This window comes from Cyrtonyx montezumae, unplaced genomic scaffold, assembly GCF_038088225.1.
Source record: "Cyrtonyx montezumae isolate F1298 unplaced genomic scaffold, pur_monq_1.0 scaffold_1, whole genome shotgun sequence".
Lineage (NCBI taxonomy): Eukaryota > Metazoa > Chordata > Aves > Galliformes > Odontophoridae > Cyrtonyx > Cyrtonyx montezumae.
Window position 1 is genome coordinate 179,893 of NW_027071825.1, and position 18,092 is coordinate 197,984.

Below are 18,092 nucleotides of genomic sequence, written 5' to 3' on the forward strand. Positions count from 1 at the left end.
GATGTCTTTTAGTACATGCTTAACAATACATGCTTTTCTTGTGACATAGTAAGCAATTGTGACTGGCGATAAATAGCACTTACAGAGCTTTATTTTTCTTTTTAATAAAGCTGTTGTGTCAGGCAATGTGTAGACTTTTTTTCTGTAGTTCTTTGAGAGTTTTTAACTTAAAATTTTCTTTGATGTAATTGTGGTTGACTTACTTACAGGACTGAAGCTGAGTAGTAGTAATATAGTCATACTGCTAGCAACAATATTTCAAATTTGTTCACTGGGGCTATCTGTTGTTCAAATAAAATTCTGCTTTTTTGACCTAAAGCAACCTTTTCTTGGGTTTGTCTTTTCGCAGTGGTATCAACAGTGTCCTGGATGCAAGATCAGTTGGAATGAAAATTTTTGAAGACTATGCCATTTCTTGGTATTGGATATTAATGTAAGATTTTAATAAGTAATTGTAAATTGTCCAAAGTAACTTTGGAGAGTGCAAGACATTGAAAACATAGATCATGCATGTGTTTGATAGCAGCTCCTTGAGTTTAAATGTAGAACTGGCAACTTGCTTTCATCACACAATAGTAAGATTATGATTCTCTTCATGAGGAAACAATAGCACAGCATGCATACGTAGCATGTTAATTGATTTGGAATCAGTTTTTATCATCCTACCAGGAAACACAGGTGGTCACATCTTGTGATGCAAGGATTATTTATGTGGTAATTTCTAAACTGAAATTCCTAAGACTTTCAAACCAATTATACTTGATAAGAGTCACTCGTAAATTTAGAGAGATATATAAAGCATAATTTCTAAATTCTTGCTCGCAATATATAACTAAGTGTATTACAAATCTGCTAGTGCCAATGCAGTAAGTGCAGCAACACCAAGAACAAAAAGTATAGAACAGTATTACTTTATCTTTCAATTAATACTCTCTAATCATCAGTCTGTAACAGAAGTGAGTGCTTTGCCTGAAGCAAATTAATCTGTATTTAATACTAAATTCTGCTGTAATATCTACCAAAAATTCTGAGAAACATTAGTCCAAACCATCTAAACTTGGATTTTGTTGCAGGGAGTTATTCTTGTTGCTTTATTCACATTGCTTTAAAAGGCTTCCCTGAGTGTAAAAAAAAAAAAAAAAAGCTTTTTGCGGTTGTTTTTTTTCCTTTCTGACTTTCTGGGAGGGAAGCATTTTCTTGCCACAGACTTGAGGAAGACATTCTGCAGATGCCTTTTGTAGGTGTCCTATTGATAGATTATTAAAAAAGTTGGCTCTTACCAGTTTCCTTTTTATGCATCACAATAGTCTGATCATTCCCTGTCCTGATGGGTGGAGATAATCACTTTTTATTTCTTAACTTTTTTTTATCTTTTTGTAGCAAAGCTACTTTACTAACATTGTTTGTTTCCAAATAGAAATTTTTAATGAAGGACATAAAAGAGCAACCTTCCAGCTCATGAACCTTCCAGCTCAACTCCTGTGCTTCAACTTTCTGTACTGTAGATCTGACCACATCCCAAAAAAGGCACTGAGTTGTTCAGCTATTGCCAATGACCAAAGAGTTATTTTTGGTACTAGTCTCATTCAGCAAAGCTAGATCTGCCCTGTAAGACTGTCATCTCTAAGCTAGTTGTTTCTAATAGCAGACTATATCCAAAAAGTTGTATTTCAGAAGGAAAATTTTGAAATACAGATTTACAAATAATTCTCTTGTGGGGCAAAGTGACCTTCATTTGGAATAAGAGGTGTGCACGAAAGGGAAGATTCTCACATTTTTTTTTTCACTTTTTCTTTCTGTCTCTTATCTCTCCAGTGGACTGTTCATTGCAATGATTGTGAGCCTGCTCTTTCTTGTGCTGTTGAGATTCACAGCCGGGGTTCTCTTCTGGATTTTCATTTTTGGTGTGATAGGAATTATAGGCTATGGTAAGTGTAATCTTCTTGTTTTGGACATCGTTAATTGAGACAGGCTTAAATGGCAGCGAATCTTAGTAAGAATTCAGCTAAGCTGTCACAATGGCATGTATTTTTACCTGAACAATTTTTACCCATTGTGCACCTTCTGTTCGTTTGTACTGATATTTTTTTTACATATGTGATTTTATAGTTTACCGGTCTCACGGTAATGCATTTTTGTTTTTTGCTTACCTGGAATGCTGAGGGCAGAACACTTGGCTTGTAGAAGATTATATAAAAAAAAAAACACTTGTACTCATAGTCTTCAGAAACACACATTTTATATTGATTGCTTTTCAAAAGGCACCTGGCATTGTTACTGGGAGTATGATCATCTCAAAGGAATACCTGGATCTGACCTCACTGTTTACGATATTGGATTCCAGACAGACTTCCGAGTGTACCTACAACTGAGACAAACATGGCTAGCATTTAGTAAGTGCCCTTCAAAACTGTTCTCACTTAATAGATATTCAGGAAAATGAATCAGTGTTTTATTACAGTGTCTGCCTTCTAAACACCTCACTGAGAGAGGGAAGAAGAATTCTTTTTCTTTGTATTGCACAAAATGTGTGTTTTTTGCAAGGAGGTTAGTATATTTGGAGAAAGAGAGAATGCAATTACACTGCTGATGGCAGTGAAAAATAAATGCTTGTGTATTATTCTTGTATGTTCTGCCCTTATAATGGGCAAAAAGAAGTTAGTCCTGATGAAGTTGAAAAGGGGCATTTCTCATTTCCCATCCATTTATTCTCCCTCTTTGAGAGCCCCAGAAATGAGATTAATAACTGTACATCTCTGAAGAACTCTTTATGCTCAAGTCGCTGATTTTTTTTTTTTTCTGGAGGCTGCTGTATGACTGTGGAATGACCCTTCACAAACTTCATTAGCAGTTTTCAAGAGTGCTTCATTGCCTTCTCTTACAGGGGTATGTGCACCTGTATTTAAAACTAAATTCTAGGGACAGAAGAGAGAACAAATGTGAAGAAAATATAAATTGCACTGCTGTTACTACTCCATTAGAAGGCACACAAATGCTTTAGCTGGATGATGAATGGAACACAGCATAAATAAAAACTCCTCTCCCTATGAGTAGCTGAATTAATAGGATGGTAGTATATAGATTAATCTTCTTTCTTTGTTTTGTCTTCGCTGGATTGTCAAGCTCATGAGACATCTATTTATGTATTGTTGAGGCAAATCTTTTTGGTATGCTATCTTTAGAGGATCTTATGATTGTATAATGTCATTATGTATCCAACCTCTTGTAACTCTCCAGTCTCTTCTTCTGCATGATTCTTAGCAGCGAGTATGAAGTTTATCTAGAGGTCAGTGTCACTTTCAGATTAGTAAACTAAGGTAGTCAGGAGTTATTTCACCCAGTGAAGCAGTTAGATATCCTTCAAGAAAATGTGGGTCCTCTCAGTCGTAGTCTAGAACTCATAATATATTAAAATTGCTTTCTTTTTTCGCAATGAAACAAGTCTCATTAACCTGACAGAACTGAACTGAAATGAGAAATGAAACCTGAATGTCTTTTCTTTCATGGGAATCTGTATCAAAATAGGTACTGAATTGCATGTAACAAAAACTTTGCTCTGAGCACCACAGTGATTATGTTATTATATTATTCTTTTCTTTTTACTGTAGAAGTAGGGTTTGAATTGACGCAAAAAAATAAGGCTGAAGTAGACATTTTGAACCAGATCTGGTTGATGGCACAAACACTGCTAAGAGAAGGAATGTTCTGGGACATACAAACTGCTCTGAGGTCTGAGAGTGGTATGATTCCAGCAGCATAATAGGAAGCTACAAATAATTTGTCCAAGTGTCCTATCCTAGCCTCTTTTTTTTTCTGTTTTTAAAATGTGAAATTAAAGAAGCTCCTGCAGAGTTAATACTCAAACAAAACTAACAATTGAAGTGCTTTTAAATATTAGAAAAATATGCATCAGAAAAACACACTCTTCATGTAAAAATTAACTCATCCTTTCATTTTATTGCATATAGATACTGCAAACTAATAGCAGAAAGCACCAACTTGGAAAATGCTTTTTTATGGATTTTTTTTTTTAAGGAAAAACTGTATTTAAGATTAAATGTTGCAGTCATCTTTAAGTGGATTATTATCTTTGCCTTAGAATGGTATGTTCTTCTAAAATTAGAAATGCTAATGTCACAGTCCTACTTTCTGACTATTTCCCTATATGAAGAATTGCACTGCATTGGCACTTAGAAAATAGTGACATGGAATTAGAGATTAGCAACAGTGAGACAAAAGGAGATCTAGTTTAGCAGAAAAACTCATGAACAATATTGTAAAATATGAGTCACGGGGGAAAAAAAAGCGATTTATAAAGGCAGTGTGTTCATTTGATGCTTGGTAAATTTAACCTTTTGTTGTTATCTGCAGTGATAATACTTTGTGTTGTTGAGATCATAATCATATTGATGCTGATCTTCCTAAGAAATAGGATCCGGATTGCTATTGCACTGTTAAAGGAAGGCAGTAGGTATGTTTGTCTGACTTCAAAATATTTGTTCTTTATTAAAATGATCTCTAGGGTATAATCTTGAGCCTCATCTTGTACTACAAGGTTGGAAGTAAATGGGCAATACTGGATTTGTTGATTAATGAATATATAGTATGATCATTCTCTGTTGATGAGATTTTGCTTATAAGGGCTTTCTGTTTTGCAATAGATGATTTCTTATATCTCAGTTCCTTGCCTTAGGAGTACATACACAGTTGTACTGAGTGCAAAAGGGTTAACAGCTGAAATGCCAAGTGTGATACAGTATTAATAGGAACCTAGAACCAACCTTGTTCTGTCACTGGCTTGTCTCCAAAATGATACAGTGGCAGTGGAGTGTAACTGGCTGTCATTCAGAAAAGACTGGATTCTTCTGGCTTCAGCAAAACTTGTGTGGACATGTATAAATCTGCAGAGACTTCCATGACCAGACATTGTAAAATGATTCCTTCCAAGTTGCTTCTTTTCAGCTCTGAGCAAAGGGGAAAGCAGAGCAGGATGTGTTAGCTGAAGGACTAGGAAACTTCTTTATTTTGTGTTTCCTCAAATCTGCATAGACTTTGTTTGCAATGGTTCCTGTTTTATACCGATGCTTAGTTCTTCTTAAAACTGGTTATGGAACAAAGGAGAAAAGGGATTGAAAAATCAGACCCTTGGATTTCCTTACGAGTAGGCCTAAGGTCTGATTGGCAACTACTGAAAGCGTCTTCCTTGGCAGTAGAGCTCTCTTACTAGAGCTCATGAACTTAGCTTTGAGTATGTCTGTGTACACTTTCTGCCACCTTTATTGACACTGTGGTTCTCAGGAGGTTCTCAGGAGTCAGAATTTGGGATTTTTGTGATTAAGAACTACTGATGCTCTGTGTTCAGTCAAGTTGCTCATTTCTTTCTTATGTTGCTGCGCAGGTAGGGGCATAGCAGTTAAAAGGGCAGAACTAAATGATACTCTTTAATCCTCGTTTAATAAACCTAGGAACACTTTAACAGTCTACAGCAATTTTCTTCATAGCCTTGACAGTTGCAAGGGTTTCAGAAATGTTACAAACTTTCTGCTGAGAAGTAGCAACATTCTACACTTTTTCAGCAGCATGGTTGCTGGAGAGCAATAGTTCTACTCTCACTGCACTCTATAATTACTGTAAGCATAACAGACCATGCCCTGAATTCAGGAAGAAAAAAAATTTCAATGGCTGGAAATCAAATTATGTTATTCAATAGCTGTTAACTATTTTAAAAGTATTGCGATTATAATAGTAATAACTGACTTGAAATCCAAAGTTGGAGACAGTTAATGTTTTGGGTTTTTTTTTTTTGCATAAGTCTGTGATTTCAATAGTAACTAACAGAGCTACCATTAACTACAGAACTGCTAATACATGGTGACTATTTCTCAGACAGCATAAGGCTATGTCCTCCTCTGTGATTCTTAATGAACAAGGCAGGCTTGAACATGGCAAACAGATTAATTTAACCATACTGTTGCCATTAAAGTGGTGGAAATGCTGAAGTGAAGATGTGAACACGGTACCTGCAGAATTCTGAGATCTTAGCTCTAGTTTGTCACCATCAACAAATAGCTCAAAGTAATAGGGGTTATATTAGGAGCTGATAAAAAGCTTGTTTCTTAAATTGTTGTAACTTACTGATGTATTTTATTTCTTTCACAGGGCTATTGGCTATATAATGTCTACATTGTTCTACCCTATTGTCACCTTCATACTCATTGCAATTTGCATTTCCTACTGGGCTGTGACAGCTGTGTATCCTTCTGTCGGTATGCCTCTCTGGATAACGTTTCTCTGCTCTAGAAGAATAGATAGCAGATCAGCCCCTACACTTCCTCTTGCCCATTCTGGTCAGGCTTTATAGTTCAGAGGTAGAGCTTGACTTAGCTCTCTGAGTAATGAGAATATTCTGTCATGTCTTTCAGACCCTCATGTACGTCTCTGTGTAACAAAAAGAGTGTTTCTATTATCTACACAGGTTCTTTAGTGCTAGTGGATCCCCTCTGCAGAGTCTTAAGTTGATCAAATCCTATGGTTCTGTGATTTCCCCTTAACACGTTTCATTAAGTTTTCTAGCTACATCAGGAGAACCCGTGTATAAAGTAATGGCTAATCAAACACTGTGCAAGTATGCAAACCTGACTTGTGACCCGCAGGTAGGTGTGACTAGGGTTTACCTATAGTAACAAGTAGACTAATTTCATTTCTTAATTGCTCTTAAATGCAACGCTGGTAGAAAACATGCATGTTTTAGAAGAATTATTTTCTGTGTTAAATCTGCAAATGGTATAGTATACTTCAGATAACACTCCTTTGTTCAAAGCAATTTACAGACATAAACTAATTATTCTTCTGAACTGTCCTGTAAGGCAGGTGTATATTAATGGATCTATTTTACAGGGTAAGAAAGAGAGAAATACAGATTTATTTGGAAAGTTGTTTTTGAATCTGTAAAGATTCTGTTTCATTGTATTCAGTTCAGATGGGTGCTTTACCCAAGGTAAAAGGTCTATTGTTTTCAAATAAATAGTATATACTTTTTAACCTGGGTATGTTTTCCTTAATGAAACTGAAGCAATGTATGTATCTTAAAAGGAGATTCCTGAAATTCCATTAATTTTTGTTTCAGGCAAGTGCTGAACAGTCCTGTTTACTAACTCCATAGTTTAAAGTCATGCACCTGCGTAAGACATTAACATAAATCCTTAAATATGTGAAATGTTGATGTATTATTGGAGTGCAGTGTTGGATAAATTAATGTCACATCAAGCAGAATTGTATGATGATGTTTTGTCACTGAGCTGGAGATATTCCACACAAAATTCATTCTGTTGTTTCTTTTTCTTTCTACGCAGACATTTAACACAACCAATGTAACAAAATTATGCCCAGGTGCTCAGTGTACATTTGCTTTTTATGGAGGAGAAAGCCTGTACCATAAGTACATCTTCATCTTTCAGTTAGCCAATGCCTTTGTCTTTCTCTGGCTGGTAAATTTTGCAATTGCACTGGGTCAGTGTACCCTTGCTGGTGCCTTTGCCTCTTACTACTGGGCTTCTCGAAAGCCAGCTGATATTCCACTGTGGCCACTCTTCTCTTCATTTGGACGGGCAATACGGTAAGACTGTGAAGCTTTATGAGAACCTTGTAATTTATTCAGCAAGTGTCCTTTTTAAAGTTAGGGAAGCCAGAAGGATACTCTCATTCGCTCCAGTTTCTGGCACTAAAGTTGCACAGGTCCTCTGACTTGTGGTCTGAGTTGAACTGTTGACATGCAGGTCCCTCACTAAGGAAGTGGAATTTAATAAGGTAGGTCAGACCTTGCTGTTGTGCATGGCCTGAGAAGTTTACTGTCCTGTAGCTATTTATATACAGCTGGCCCTTTTTGTCCCCTTATTCCTCATTTTTAACCATGTTTGTTCCTCCTCAAGCTTGATTGCTCCCTTTACCTGCCTTTAATTCCTCCCCAGAGCATCTTGTTGTCTTTGATTCTCTTCCCTTGAAATGTGACCAAGGCCCTAAGTCACTAACATCCTCCATTCTAAAAGGTGCTAAAGGAAGTCAATTCTTGCTGATTCACCTTGATGGGTTTTACATCTGAGCCAAGGGACTGATGGCTCTCTTGGGAATGGCTGTCCTTTCCTCTGAGTGCCTCATTTGGGTTCCTTACCTGCCATTGTGCCTCTGAGCTTGTGGAGGTGAGCTTTTGTCGGGACAGTCTTTCTCCTGTTATTGGTTGGGTGAAGCAAGACAGGGCATTGTTCAGGATGTGCTACTCACTGTTATTCCTCTGTGTTCTGTCCTGTGCCATAACCTACTGTCTTTAGAGGCTTAGCTTTTCTCATTATTAGAAGTGTGGTGCTTCCTGTCAGCTTACAGGATGCACTGATTCATTAAGTGCCTAGCTGTCTAATAGAAATTTAGGTATATGCACATTTAAAAACCTGGGTGTAAGATTAGCATGCTCATAATAATCTTTTGATACATAAAACTTCCCTTGACTTTGAGATAATTGATGGTCAATTCAGCTTATAGCTAGGTTGCTATAATTATCTCCCAGGCATACTTTGCCCAGACTGGGACTGACTTTGTTCTGGAACAGTTATGTCTTTTCCAAAACCGCTCAAAAGGTGAGGCTGATAGCATTGTAGCAATCTAAGTCATGTTATGCACTCTAGGCAACCTGAGGTAACAATCATACAATCATAGAATGGCTTGATTGGAAGGGGCCTCAAAGACCTAGATGGTTCCAGCTGCTCACACTGCTGGCAGGGTTGCCAACCACTAAGTCCGGTACCAGCTCAGGCTGCCCTGGATGCCATCCAGCCTGGCCTTGAGCACTTCCAGGGGTGGGGCACCCACGCTTTTCTGGGCAGTTTGTGCCAGGGACTCACTGCCTTCTGAAAAATTTCCTCTTGACATCTAATTTAAATCTCCCCTCTTTTGTTTAACAGTGTTCCTCCTTGTCCTATCACTACCTCCTTGTCTTGTTTTCCCTCCTGTTTATGAGCTCCCTTTAAGTACTGGAGAGTCACAACGAGGTCTCCCCAGAGCCTTCTCTTCTCCAGGCTGAACTCTCCCAGCTCTCAACCTGTCTCCATAGGAAAGGTGCACCAGCTCTCTGAGCATCCTCACAACCTTCTCTGGACCCACTCCAACAACTCCATGTCTTTCTTGTACTGGGAGCCCCGTGCCTGGACACAGTACTCTAGAGGGTCATTACAGATTGGCACAAGCATTGTGCTTAGCAATTTAAGTAATAGCTTGCCCCAATAGGGAATGTGTATTCTGTACCACTGTGATTAAGTTAAAGTTTTGACAGTGCTAACTACTGTGAATACAGCCATTAAACAGCATTTATTTTGTTTTAGATACCATACTGGTTCACTGGCATTTGGATCCTTAATTCTTGCAATTGTCCAGCTGATCAGAGTAATACTGGAGTACTTGGATCACAAATTGAAAGGTAAGATTGGTGAATCGGTACTAGGTTATTTAAAAACCCTTGGTAAATTATTTCCTTCCTTTCACCAGATTTTTCAGCAATGAAAAGAGATGAGTTCTGCATTAGTACTAGCTATTGCAGTTCTATTTGACAGCCGTTGAATTTCTGATGATTTACTGAAATTGAGTAAATTGGATCTTCAGTGCAGAGTTCATGTGGGGACATGGATGTCATCTAAATGAAACCTATTGAGCTAAATTTGGTTAGGAAGTAGAGTCTGTACCTAGGAGAAAAGAAATAACATTTCTACTTTCGCCACAGTTTTAAGATTTTCTTCTCAATATATTTCTGTGTTCTGAAGACTGTTCTTAAGTTCTGTCTATGATAGACTTCCTCCTTTTTTTCAGGTACACAGAACTCCTTCACTAGATTTCTACTCTGCTGCCTCAAATGCTGTTTCTGGTGTTTGGAAAAATTCTTAAAATTTATAAACAGAAATGCCTACATCATGGTATGTGCTGTCTTTGCATGTGGTCTCCCCTGTCTGGGACACTAAAATACCCTAGCAACTACTTTTTGGTAAACAGGCAGCAGTACTAGAATCTGATGAATAAAGTGATTTATGGGAGTTTTCAGGAAATGCATGTGGTGCTATGATGGAAAAGTAAGATTATTTTTCCTTCTTCTAAGCTCTGCCTTTTCTTGCCTGTCCTTATCCATTCACCCTACCCTACAAAGCAAGTGAAAGGGGATGGCAGCACTGGTTAAATTCCCCCTCTGATTCAGCAGCTGGAGTCCTGACTTCAACAGGAATGCTAAACTTGCTTTTTACTGCGAGTTGATCTGTCACTTCTGTTTGGAAGCAGTGTTTGAATAAAGAGGTCAGAATATGTGTGGTGTCTGTCAGAAGGTGTGTGGTATCTGTATTTGCATTAGGAAAAGCACAAATTATACTAGCAGCAGCAGTGATGTTACTCTAAAATAAATCATGTTATTTTAGCTTCTGGAAGAGAAATTCCAGATTGTCACCTAAATAAACGTTTCACCTTGGGTTGTTGTGACTTGAAATAATTTGATTGAATATTAGTCACAGGCATTACCTCAAAGTGAGCGTTTCTAATAGGTTCATTTTGACCCATGTTATAGTTTTGCTTTTGAACATTTTGTTTACAGTTTGGAAACTGGCTGCACTCCAGAAGAGCTTTCTAGACGCTACCATCTTTGTAGAGGTTGTTCCAGAAAGATGAAATGGTTTTATTCCTCTATAACTTCAGTGGCCATCCTTTATGCTGACATAAATCCAATGACTTTGGTACTGATACTGTTGATTTCTTCTTGAGACAGTCAGGTCCAAGTCAGTCCCTAAGTGGTTCAACTCACTTCTGCTCCTCAAGCACCTGTTCCTTTTCCACTGGCTATAAATCTCATGTGGGTAGCTAGCAAAGAGAAAAGAATCCCTCAGCGAGTAGCATTCTGTGCTCTGTTTGGTCACAACAGTTGTGACTTTTCAGGCAACAGATTTATAATGGGCAGCACACTCACAGGTGATTTGGAAGGGAAGGGTGAGTGGTACTGTGCACCAATCTGATGGAGAGCACTGAGAGGTAACAGGTGATGGGGAGAAGTGCTTTATGTTCCTTGTGAGCATTCTCGGTCCATACGCTACAGGGAGTTATGCAGTATTCTTAAATACAAGGAGGTATCCTAATCATTTAGAATACTTAACAGCGCTGTTATTTTGCAGATTGCCATATACGGTAAAAACTTCTGCACCTCGGCAAAGGAGGCATTTTTTCTGCTCATGAGAAATGTGGTGAGGTAAGGGGCCATTTCCCAGTCCTTGGAAGTATCAGGATTTGCTGCTTTTGCACTCTGAAGACACACTTCCTTTCTCTCCACCTCTGCTCCAATTATTATTGGTTCTGTCTATAGACATGGCCATTGCTTCTAATAGCCAGTTTGTAGAAGTGAGCTGTCTGGCATAGACCTATGCAAACTTGATCTAATGTAACTGTTTTGATAAAGTTGCTCCTTTAAAATCATAAGCACATACTGTATTGCAACACTTCCTCTAAGTGACCAGTGGAAGCCTTGTAAGATCTGTGGATAGAAAGCAATTGCAAGTTCATAATTGTAGAATCATAGAATGGCTAGGCTTGGGAGGGACCATATAGGCCATTCAGTGCATACCACCCTATTGTGGGCTCGTAGGTTCTCCAGGGCACCATTCAGTCTGGTCTTGAACACCTCCAGGGCTGGAGCATCCATAACTTTTCTGGGCAACCTATTCCAGTGTCTCGCTACTTTTTGAGTAAAAAATTTCCCCCTAGTATCTAATTAAATCTCTGTTCGTTTAGATAAGAGCCATTTCCCTTTGTCCTATCACTATCAGATCGTGCAAAAAGTCAGTCTCCCTCATTATCATAAGACTCTTTCAAGCACTGGAAGGCCACAAGGAGACCTCCTCAGAGCCTTTTCTTCTCCACGCTGAACATGCCCAGCTCCCTCAGCCTTTGTCCAGGGGAGAGGTGCTCCAGCCCTCTGAGCACCCTCATGGCCCTGCTCTGGACCCTCTCAAACAGCTCCACGTCTTTTTTATTCTGGAGCACTCAGGCCTGGACACAGGACTCCATATGGGGCCTCACAAGGGTCAAGTAGAAGGTGCCTTTGTTTCCTCTCAGAACCACCACCTCATTGTCCTTTGTATTTCTGCTCTTAATAAGAATAATAGCTAAAATACAGGCATATAATTTCATTGTTCTAAATCAACTGGTTTATTTGGTGCGTTTTGCTTCAATTCCTGATCTCTCACGAGCTAATAATGACTTATTGTCTTTAGTATTTGTTAATCCTTATCCATCATGGCAGTCAGTACTGTGTATTACCATATGCATAGCCACAATTGCTGGCATGAAGCTGATGCTGCAAAGCTCGTTTGCCATGTGTTTATTTACCTGTAATTTCTGGTAAGACTGCCTGCTGTCATTCCTTCATTCATCTGTGACTGTCCCTTTGAGACCTCCTACCTTCATTATATCTTAAAATTGTTATGTAGATTTGGCATGTTATGGAGTTATGAAATGCGGCCAGATGGGACCAAGTGAAAAGAGACCTACCCACAGTCTGCGTAAACACTGCTTTTTTATTAGTGTTTTGCCTCTTTTTTCTAGCTTAACTGTGACCCTAACAGAAAGGTTGAAATAAGGATATTTTGACACCTGGGTTTTTTTGACTGTCAAGAGCAATAATTCATTAGGCCTAATTCAGCAAGGTGCTCAGGGATGGATTTTTTGTTGTTGTTCTGTTTGTTTGTTTTTTTCCTCCCTGGATTAGGCTATAATGAAGCTCATCTCAGTGTTGCTTTTCTATGTTGTTAAATTGTCAGTCTATGAAAACAGCGGAAGACAGTTTCTTGGTCACATTTTGTCGGTTATCCATAGATAGAATGAAAAAAATACAGATTTATGGTTTGTGATAACTATATATCATTTGTCCTTTGCCGAACAGAGTTGCAGTTCTGGACAAAGTTACAGACTTCCTTTTATTCCTGGGCAAAATTCTCGTAGCTGGTGGTGTAGGTAAGAGAACTTATTTTTTTCAAATTCCTTTTTATTGTTACTTACAAGTATACCTCCTGTATTCATATATGCTGAGTTAACAGTTAAGAGGTTCTCCTTGGTCTGACTATTGAACGTTTTATTTCTTTTCCCCCTTCTTATTCCCTATATGGTTGCGGCAGCAATCTTTTCTGTAATTACTTTTATTAGGCTTGCAGATGTTGCTAGCAGAAGGACTTCTGCACCCAAAGCATTATAGCTGGATCAAATAAAAATCTTATCCAATCAATTGGTTTTAGTCTGTTCTCTCTCTGTGAGAACTGAGCAGATGTGCTCATGACATTCACCTGGGAGCAGACAGCATGCATATGAGGGGAGGTGGTACGGGTCTGCAGGAAATGGGCCTGAAGCTTTGCCGTATTCGGTCCCATTCTAAAGAATTTCCAACTGAAAGTAAAAAAACAAACAAAAAAATTCTAATATCAGTATAGTTTTTTCTTTGCTATCAGTAAATATAATTTTATATACAGTTCAGGGCTTTAATTGACTTTTAAAAATGAAGCACTTTCAGAAATTCAGGTTGGTAGTATTCCCTTACCAGCTTATCTAAGTTGTGACAGCCGTTTCAAAACATTTTTAGTAATTAGCATATTTTGTATTCTGTATACTTTGAAAGATTACTAGTGAACGACATTTTTAGTAGAAAGTGAAAATTAGTTCCAAGGCAAGATCTAAGTTTTTCTTAGATCTTTTACAAGGCCTTGTAAGCTGGGCACAAAGCTGATTTGAAACATTTTTTGAAATGTAAGCTGTGAAATACTGAAACTCACTCATGCCTTCTTCAAGAAAAAATTATTTTGACTACTTCTGTTCTAAATGCACTGTTCTATTCTAAATCTACTGTTGCGTACTTCGCTAGCGCTGCCATTTCTTTCTCTAATATGAAATAGTTATGAATTTCTTCAAGCAATACAAACTAAAGCAGGATTTTGCAACTGCTTTTATTTTAGAAAAAAATAACCCACCCACTCATCTTTATTATCCCATGTTATTGTCTTTTTCATCATTGTTTATTCATTTTGAAATTAAATCCAGTAAAGTGATGAAATAAAAAGCATTCCTGGATTTATAAGTAACTTTATGGTAATTGATTCATTTACATCTCTGTTCTGTTCAGAATACATATCTAGGAGATAATTAGTATGGAGAAATTTATTATTCACAGACTCTTGTATAAACCCACCTTGGATCTTCTGTCGTTTTAGTCACATCTCTTCTTTAGGTGTTAAGAAATCAGTTACCCCAGGAATTTCTGATCATATGTGTGTTTCTTGCAGGTGTTCTTGCATTCTTCTTCTTCACGCAGAGAATACCAGTTTTTGCCCAGGAAGCACCATCACTGAATTACTACTGGGTACCATTGTTGGTAAGGCAACCATCTAATCTCCTGAACACAGAAGGCAGTTTGAGGTGCTCAGATTAGTCAGGGCATGTAACGGCTCCTTTCGTGCTCTTCAGTGAGGAGTGATCTGCTATATTCTGCTCCTCTGGGTCCCTCAGACAGAAGTCACAGTGCAGAAACTATACGCCTTCTGAAAAAACAGGTTATGGATCTTCTTTGCTCAGACTTGCCAAACAGCAAAGGCTGATGGTGAAGAAACAGTGATATTGTGGCTTCTAATGGAAAAAGTCCGTGGTGTATCTCTTCTTGTTTCTGTAGCTGTCATCAGTTTAAGGGCTGGTTCGGCCCGGTTCCGTGTTGATTGGTGCGGGGGACCCATGGACCCACGCCCTGGGAAAGGGGAGGAAGGAAAAGGGAGATGGGCCTAGAAACCAAACAGCGGCAATGTTCTGAGGAGGAAATCTAATTTACTAAATGAGATATCAGAAAGCAAAATACAATATAACACAATATAATTGGAATTTAAGCTAATAAATAAAATGAGCAAGAGAGAGTGTCCGATAAACCAAAGGCCTCACGCTAACGCTGAAGGCGACACGGCAGCGAGCACCTGCTCCTGGGTCAACCCCAAAGGAAAGAGAGCATCTCGTGACACGCAGTTTTTATCTTTCCCTCTGAGCAGAAAAATGTAAAAATGCAAAGCAGTGCAAAGTCCTCTGGGGAGCATAGTTCTTCTCTTCTGAGACAGGTATACCCATAATTACTGATGATCCATGGAGCTGGAGCATTAACTCTTTAATTCTCTATGCACTACGTGATGTTATGATGTGGAATACCAATACCAGAAATCATAAAACCATGACAGTAGCTGACGTAGACTCTGGAACCAGCTCCAGCATGAGTGATTGTGTAAAATACTATCTCAAAGGAGTTCAGAATGTTCTTGACTTATATTCTCCGTGGAGGTTGAAATGGCTCCAGTTTGACAGCTGCACGCAGTGTCTTGAACATATAATCCCTTTCCACAGCATCAGTAGTATCTGATAGAACTGAGGAGATGCAATTCAATCTCCCAAAGTTTGCTTACCAGACTAGGCATCTGACTTGTGTCAAACTAACATTTGGGGTTTTATTGTGGTTTGTCTTTTGTAGACTGTCATTATTGGTTCCTACCTAGTGGCACATGGATTCTTCAGTGTCTATGCAATGTGTGTTGATACACTTTTCCTCTGCTTTTGTAAGTACTGAATTTTCTTTCATTAATATCAGCAAGTCACAGGAGGAGTACAAAACTACTTTGTCTGTTCCTTACAGAATTCTGTTGATGTACTAGCAGATTGAGTGAGGAAAAGTAATACTTTTCTTGCTTTTCAGACTCGCTCTTTGATGCATGCTCAAGTGCAGAAGTGTGTCAGTTGTAAAGTAACAGAAGGGAGCTGGTATCTGGCTTTTCTTTTTGAGATGTTCTTTAGCTATTACTAACAGTTTGCTTCTGAGTGATTTGCAAAGAGACCTCTACAACAACACTTCAATCTTCTTATTAACAACAAAGTTATTTTTTGGTATAGAGGTAGCCTTTTTTAAAATAGAGAGGAAAAAAGGAAAACAAACGAAGTATTATGCTGAGTTAACTTCAAAATTGTGTAGAATACCTTTTGAAAAACTACCTGTCCTTTGTACCCCCCAGTGGAAAACTGTCTGTGATATACTCAAAGGAGCAGCTGGTCAATTTTTTTTTTTTTCACAAAATAAACCATTTGATATCAAATTAGGACATGATTATAGGAAGAGGATGTACTTATTACAGAGAGCATTCCATTTGCTGGGCTGACAATTAAAGAAATAAACGTACTGTTTTCTATTATGAAGTCATTCTGGTAGGTCTGAGTGAATGTAGGCAAATTTTTAAGTATTGAGGCAATACTGAAATAGTTACAGCCTTGATCTGTCACATACATGGTGGATCGCTACGGCAAGGTAAAGATGGTAGTACTGATTCTTTTACAAAAGCATAAACTATTTCTTTCCACTGAATCATGACCATATTTAAACACCTATAAACACCTACCTTCTTACACCTCTTCTCTAGGAACTTAAGTTAGTAGAGGTTCTAGAGATACTGGGATGCTAAACAATTACAGAAACAAAATCAGAATCTTTGGTTTGGTTTTTTTTTTCATCTTCATATGCAGCTTTACTGCTATATAATGGAAAGAATGGCATTTGCTAGCATAGCTGTATTTCACTTCTTATTTCTGTGGAAAATCAGAAGTGTCCCCATTGAAGGAAACAAGAAATCATGCTGTTTCTTTGCACTCAGTGAGGGAGAGACATTAATTGGACATCAAGTAAGAAGTCTGGAAGTTTGCATCTGCTTCTGGATCAGTTCTGCTGGTGCAGATGTTTATTAGCGTGCCATACAGGCTCTTGGTCATCACTGGCAAAAGCGCACAGCTCATGGTGGTGACTGTGCTGACAGTGTTTTGTAGCTGAGAATTTACTGGTTTACTGTACTTTATACTGTATCTGCTGTAGTTTCCATGGAAATAAATCAGGGCATTATTTTTGGAGCAACTAACTTATAACCAGCAACTTTGCAAAATTCTCAGGAAAACTAAGTTCACTTCCAAAATATGTGTTTAGTCAGTTGACTCTGAACTCCATCATCACTAACCTCTTGTACTGTTATTCCCAGGTGTGTACTTCTGACTTTCTCCTTGCTCTAGTTTCTTCCTTAACTTGTTCTGAGTGAAGGTTGAAAGAAAATGAGCAGCACCCCATGCAAACCTGTCATTCTAAGGACAAACTGTTCTTCTCCCCACGTGTTTCAGATTATCTTATACGATTGACAAAATATACTAGGAATTCTCTTCTTTTCCTCAGGAAGTTTCAGCATTGCTGGTTATCCCTGTACATTTGAAAAATCTGTTTTATCTGTGAGATACTACCAGGCTAATGTAAAACGGTAGGGAGTTTTTTAAAACAGATTATGGACACATATTTAATATGTTCAAAGACTTTGTCAATTTTAAAGGCACAGGCAGATATCCATTTAACACTACTAATAGTCATCCAAGTAATAAGTTAAAATGAAAACAAATAAGTAAACACATAAATGGTTACTCAAGTTATTTAGAATAAAACACAAATTGATCAAACTGATAAAGTTTAGAAAGTTGATTGGTGCACTGAAAACTAAGTTTCATTTTGATTTACTCCAGGCACACAGTTTATATACATGGTATATACTGTCATAGGAATTCATAAGGGTTTGCTTTCTCTGACATTTTTGGCCATTCCATACAACTCATGCTTGCTTTTGGCTTTTCAGAAGCAGCTGCCTGCCTTTGCACGGCTGCAGTTGCAGTGACCCCGCTCCACTGCACACTGTCTCCAGTCTGCCCTTCGGTGTGAAATTGTTCACCTGTCTGTGCAAGGCATTAACTCTGAGCTGAACCCAGACCAGTGATGTATGCACAGCCTTCTGTAGGAACAAAGGGAATATACCCATCTCACTACTTCTAAGTCCATGTCCTTTTTTTTACTTCCCCCATGCTTCTGATTGGTATTGAACAGTAGGAAGTACTGTAGGATATTGTGCACTCATGGTATTAGGTTTTTGGAAGAACTTCATCTCAAGCAGTGATAAAAGGTCCGGTTGAAAAATGTGCTTAAACCCAACACTGCCTCT

At 38.3% G+C, this 18,092-nt stretch overlaps 1 protein-coding gene across 2 annotated transcripts in view; it reads left to right on the forward strand.

Moving 5' to 3' along the window:
* The window catches only part of SLC44A5 (solute carrier family 44 member 5), a 61,874-nt gene that overhangs the window by 38,637 nt on the left and 5,145 nt on the right, over positions 1-18,092 (forward strand). For both annotated transcript variants that reach the window (XM_065737397.1, XM_065737390.1), the window contains exons 9-21: positions 350-433; positions 1,816-1,928; positions 2,262-2,393; positions 4,372-4,471; positions 6,160-6,252; positions 6,566-6,653; positions 7,353-7,615; positions 9,369-9,463; positions 9,850-9,953; positions 11,187-11,260; positions 12,950-13,020; positions 14,337-14,425; positions 15,554-15,638. In XM_065737397.1, the coding sequence (XP_065593469.1) occupies positions 350-433; positions 1,816-1,928; positions 2,262-2,393; positions 4,372-4,471; positions 6,160-6,252; positions 6,566-6,653; positions 7,353-7,615; positions 9,369-9,463; positions 9,850-9,953; positions 11,187-11,260; positions 12,950-13,020; positions 14,337-14,425; positions 15,554-15,638 (1,391 nt within the window). The remainder of the gene's footprint in view (positions 1-349; positions 434-1,815; positions 1,929-2,261; positions 2,394-4,371; positions 4,472-6,159; positions 6,253-6,565; positions 6,654-7,352; positions 7,616-9,368; positions 9,464-9,849; positions 9,954-11,186; positions 11,261-12,949; positions 13,021-14,336; positions 14,426-15,553; positions 15,639-18,092) is intronic.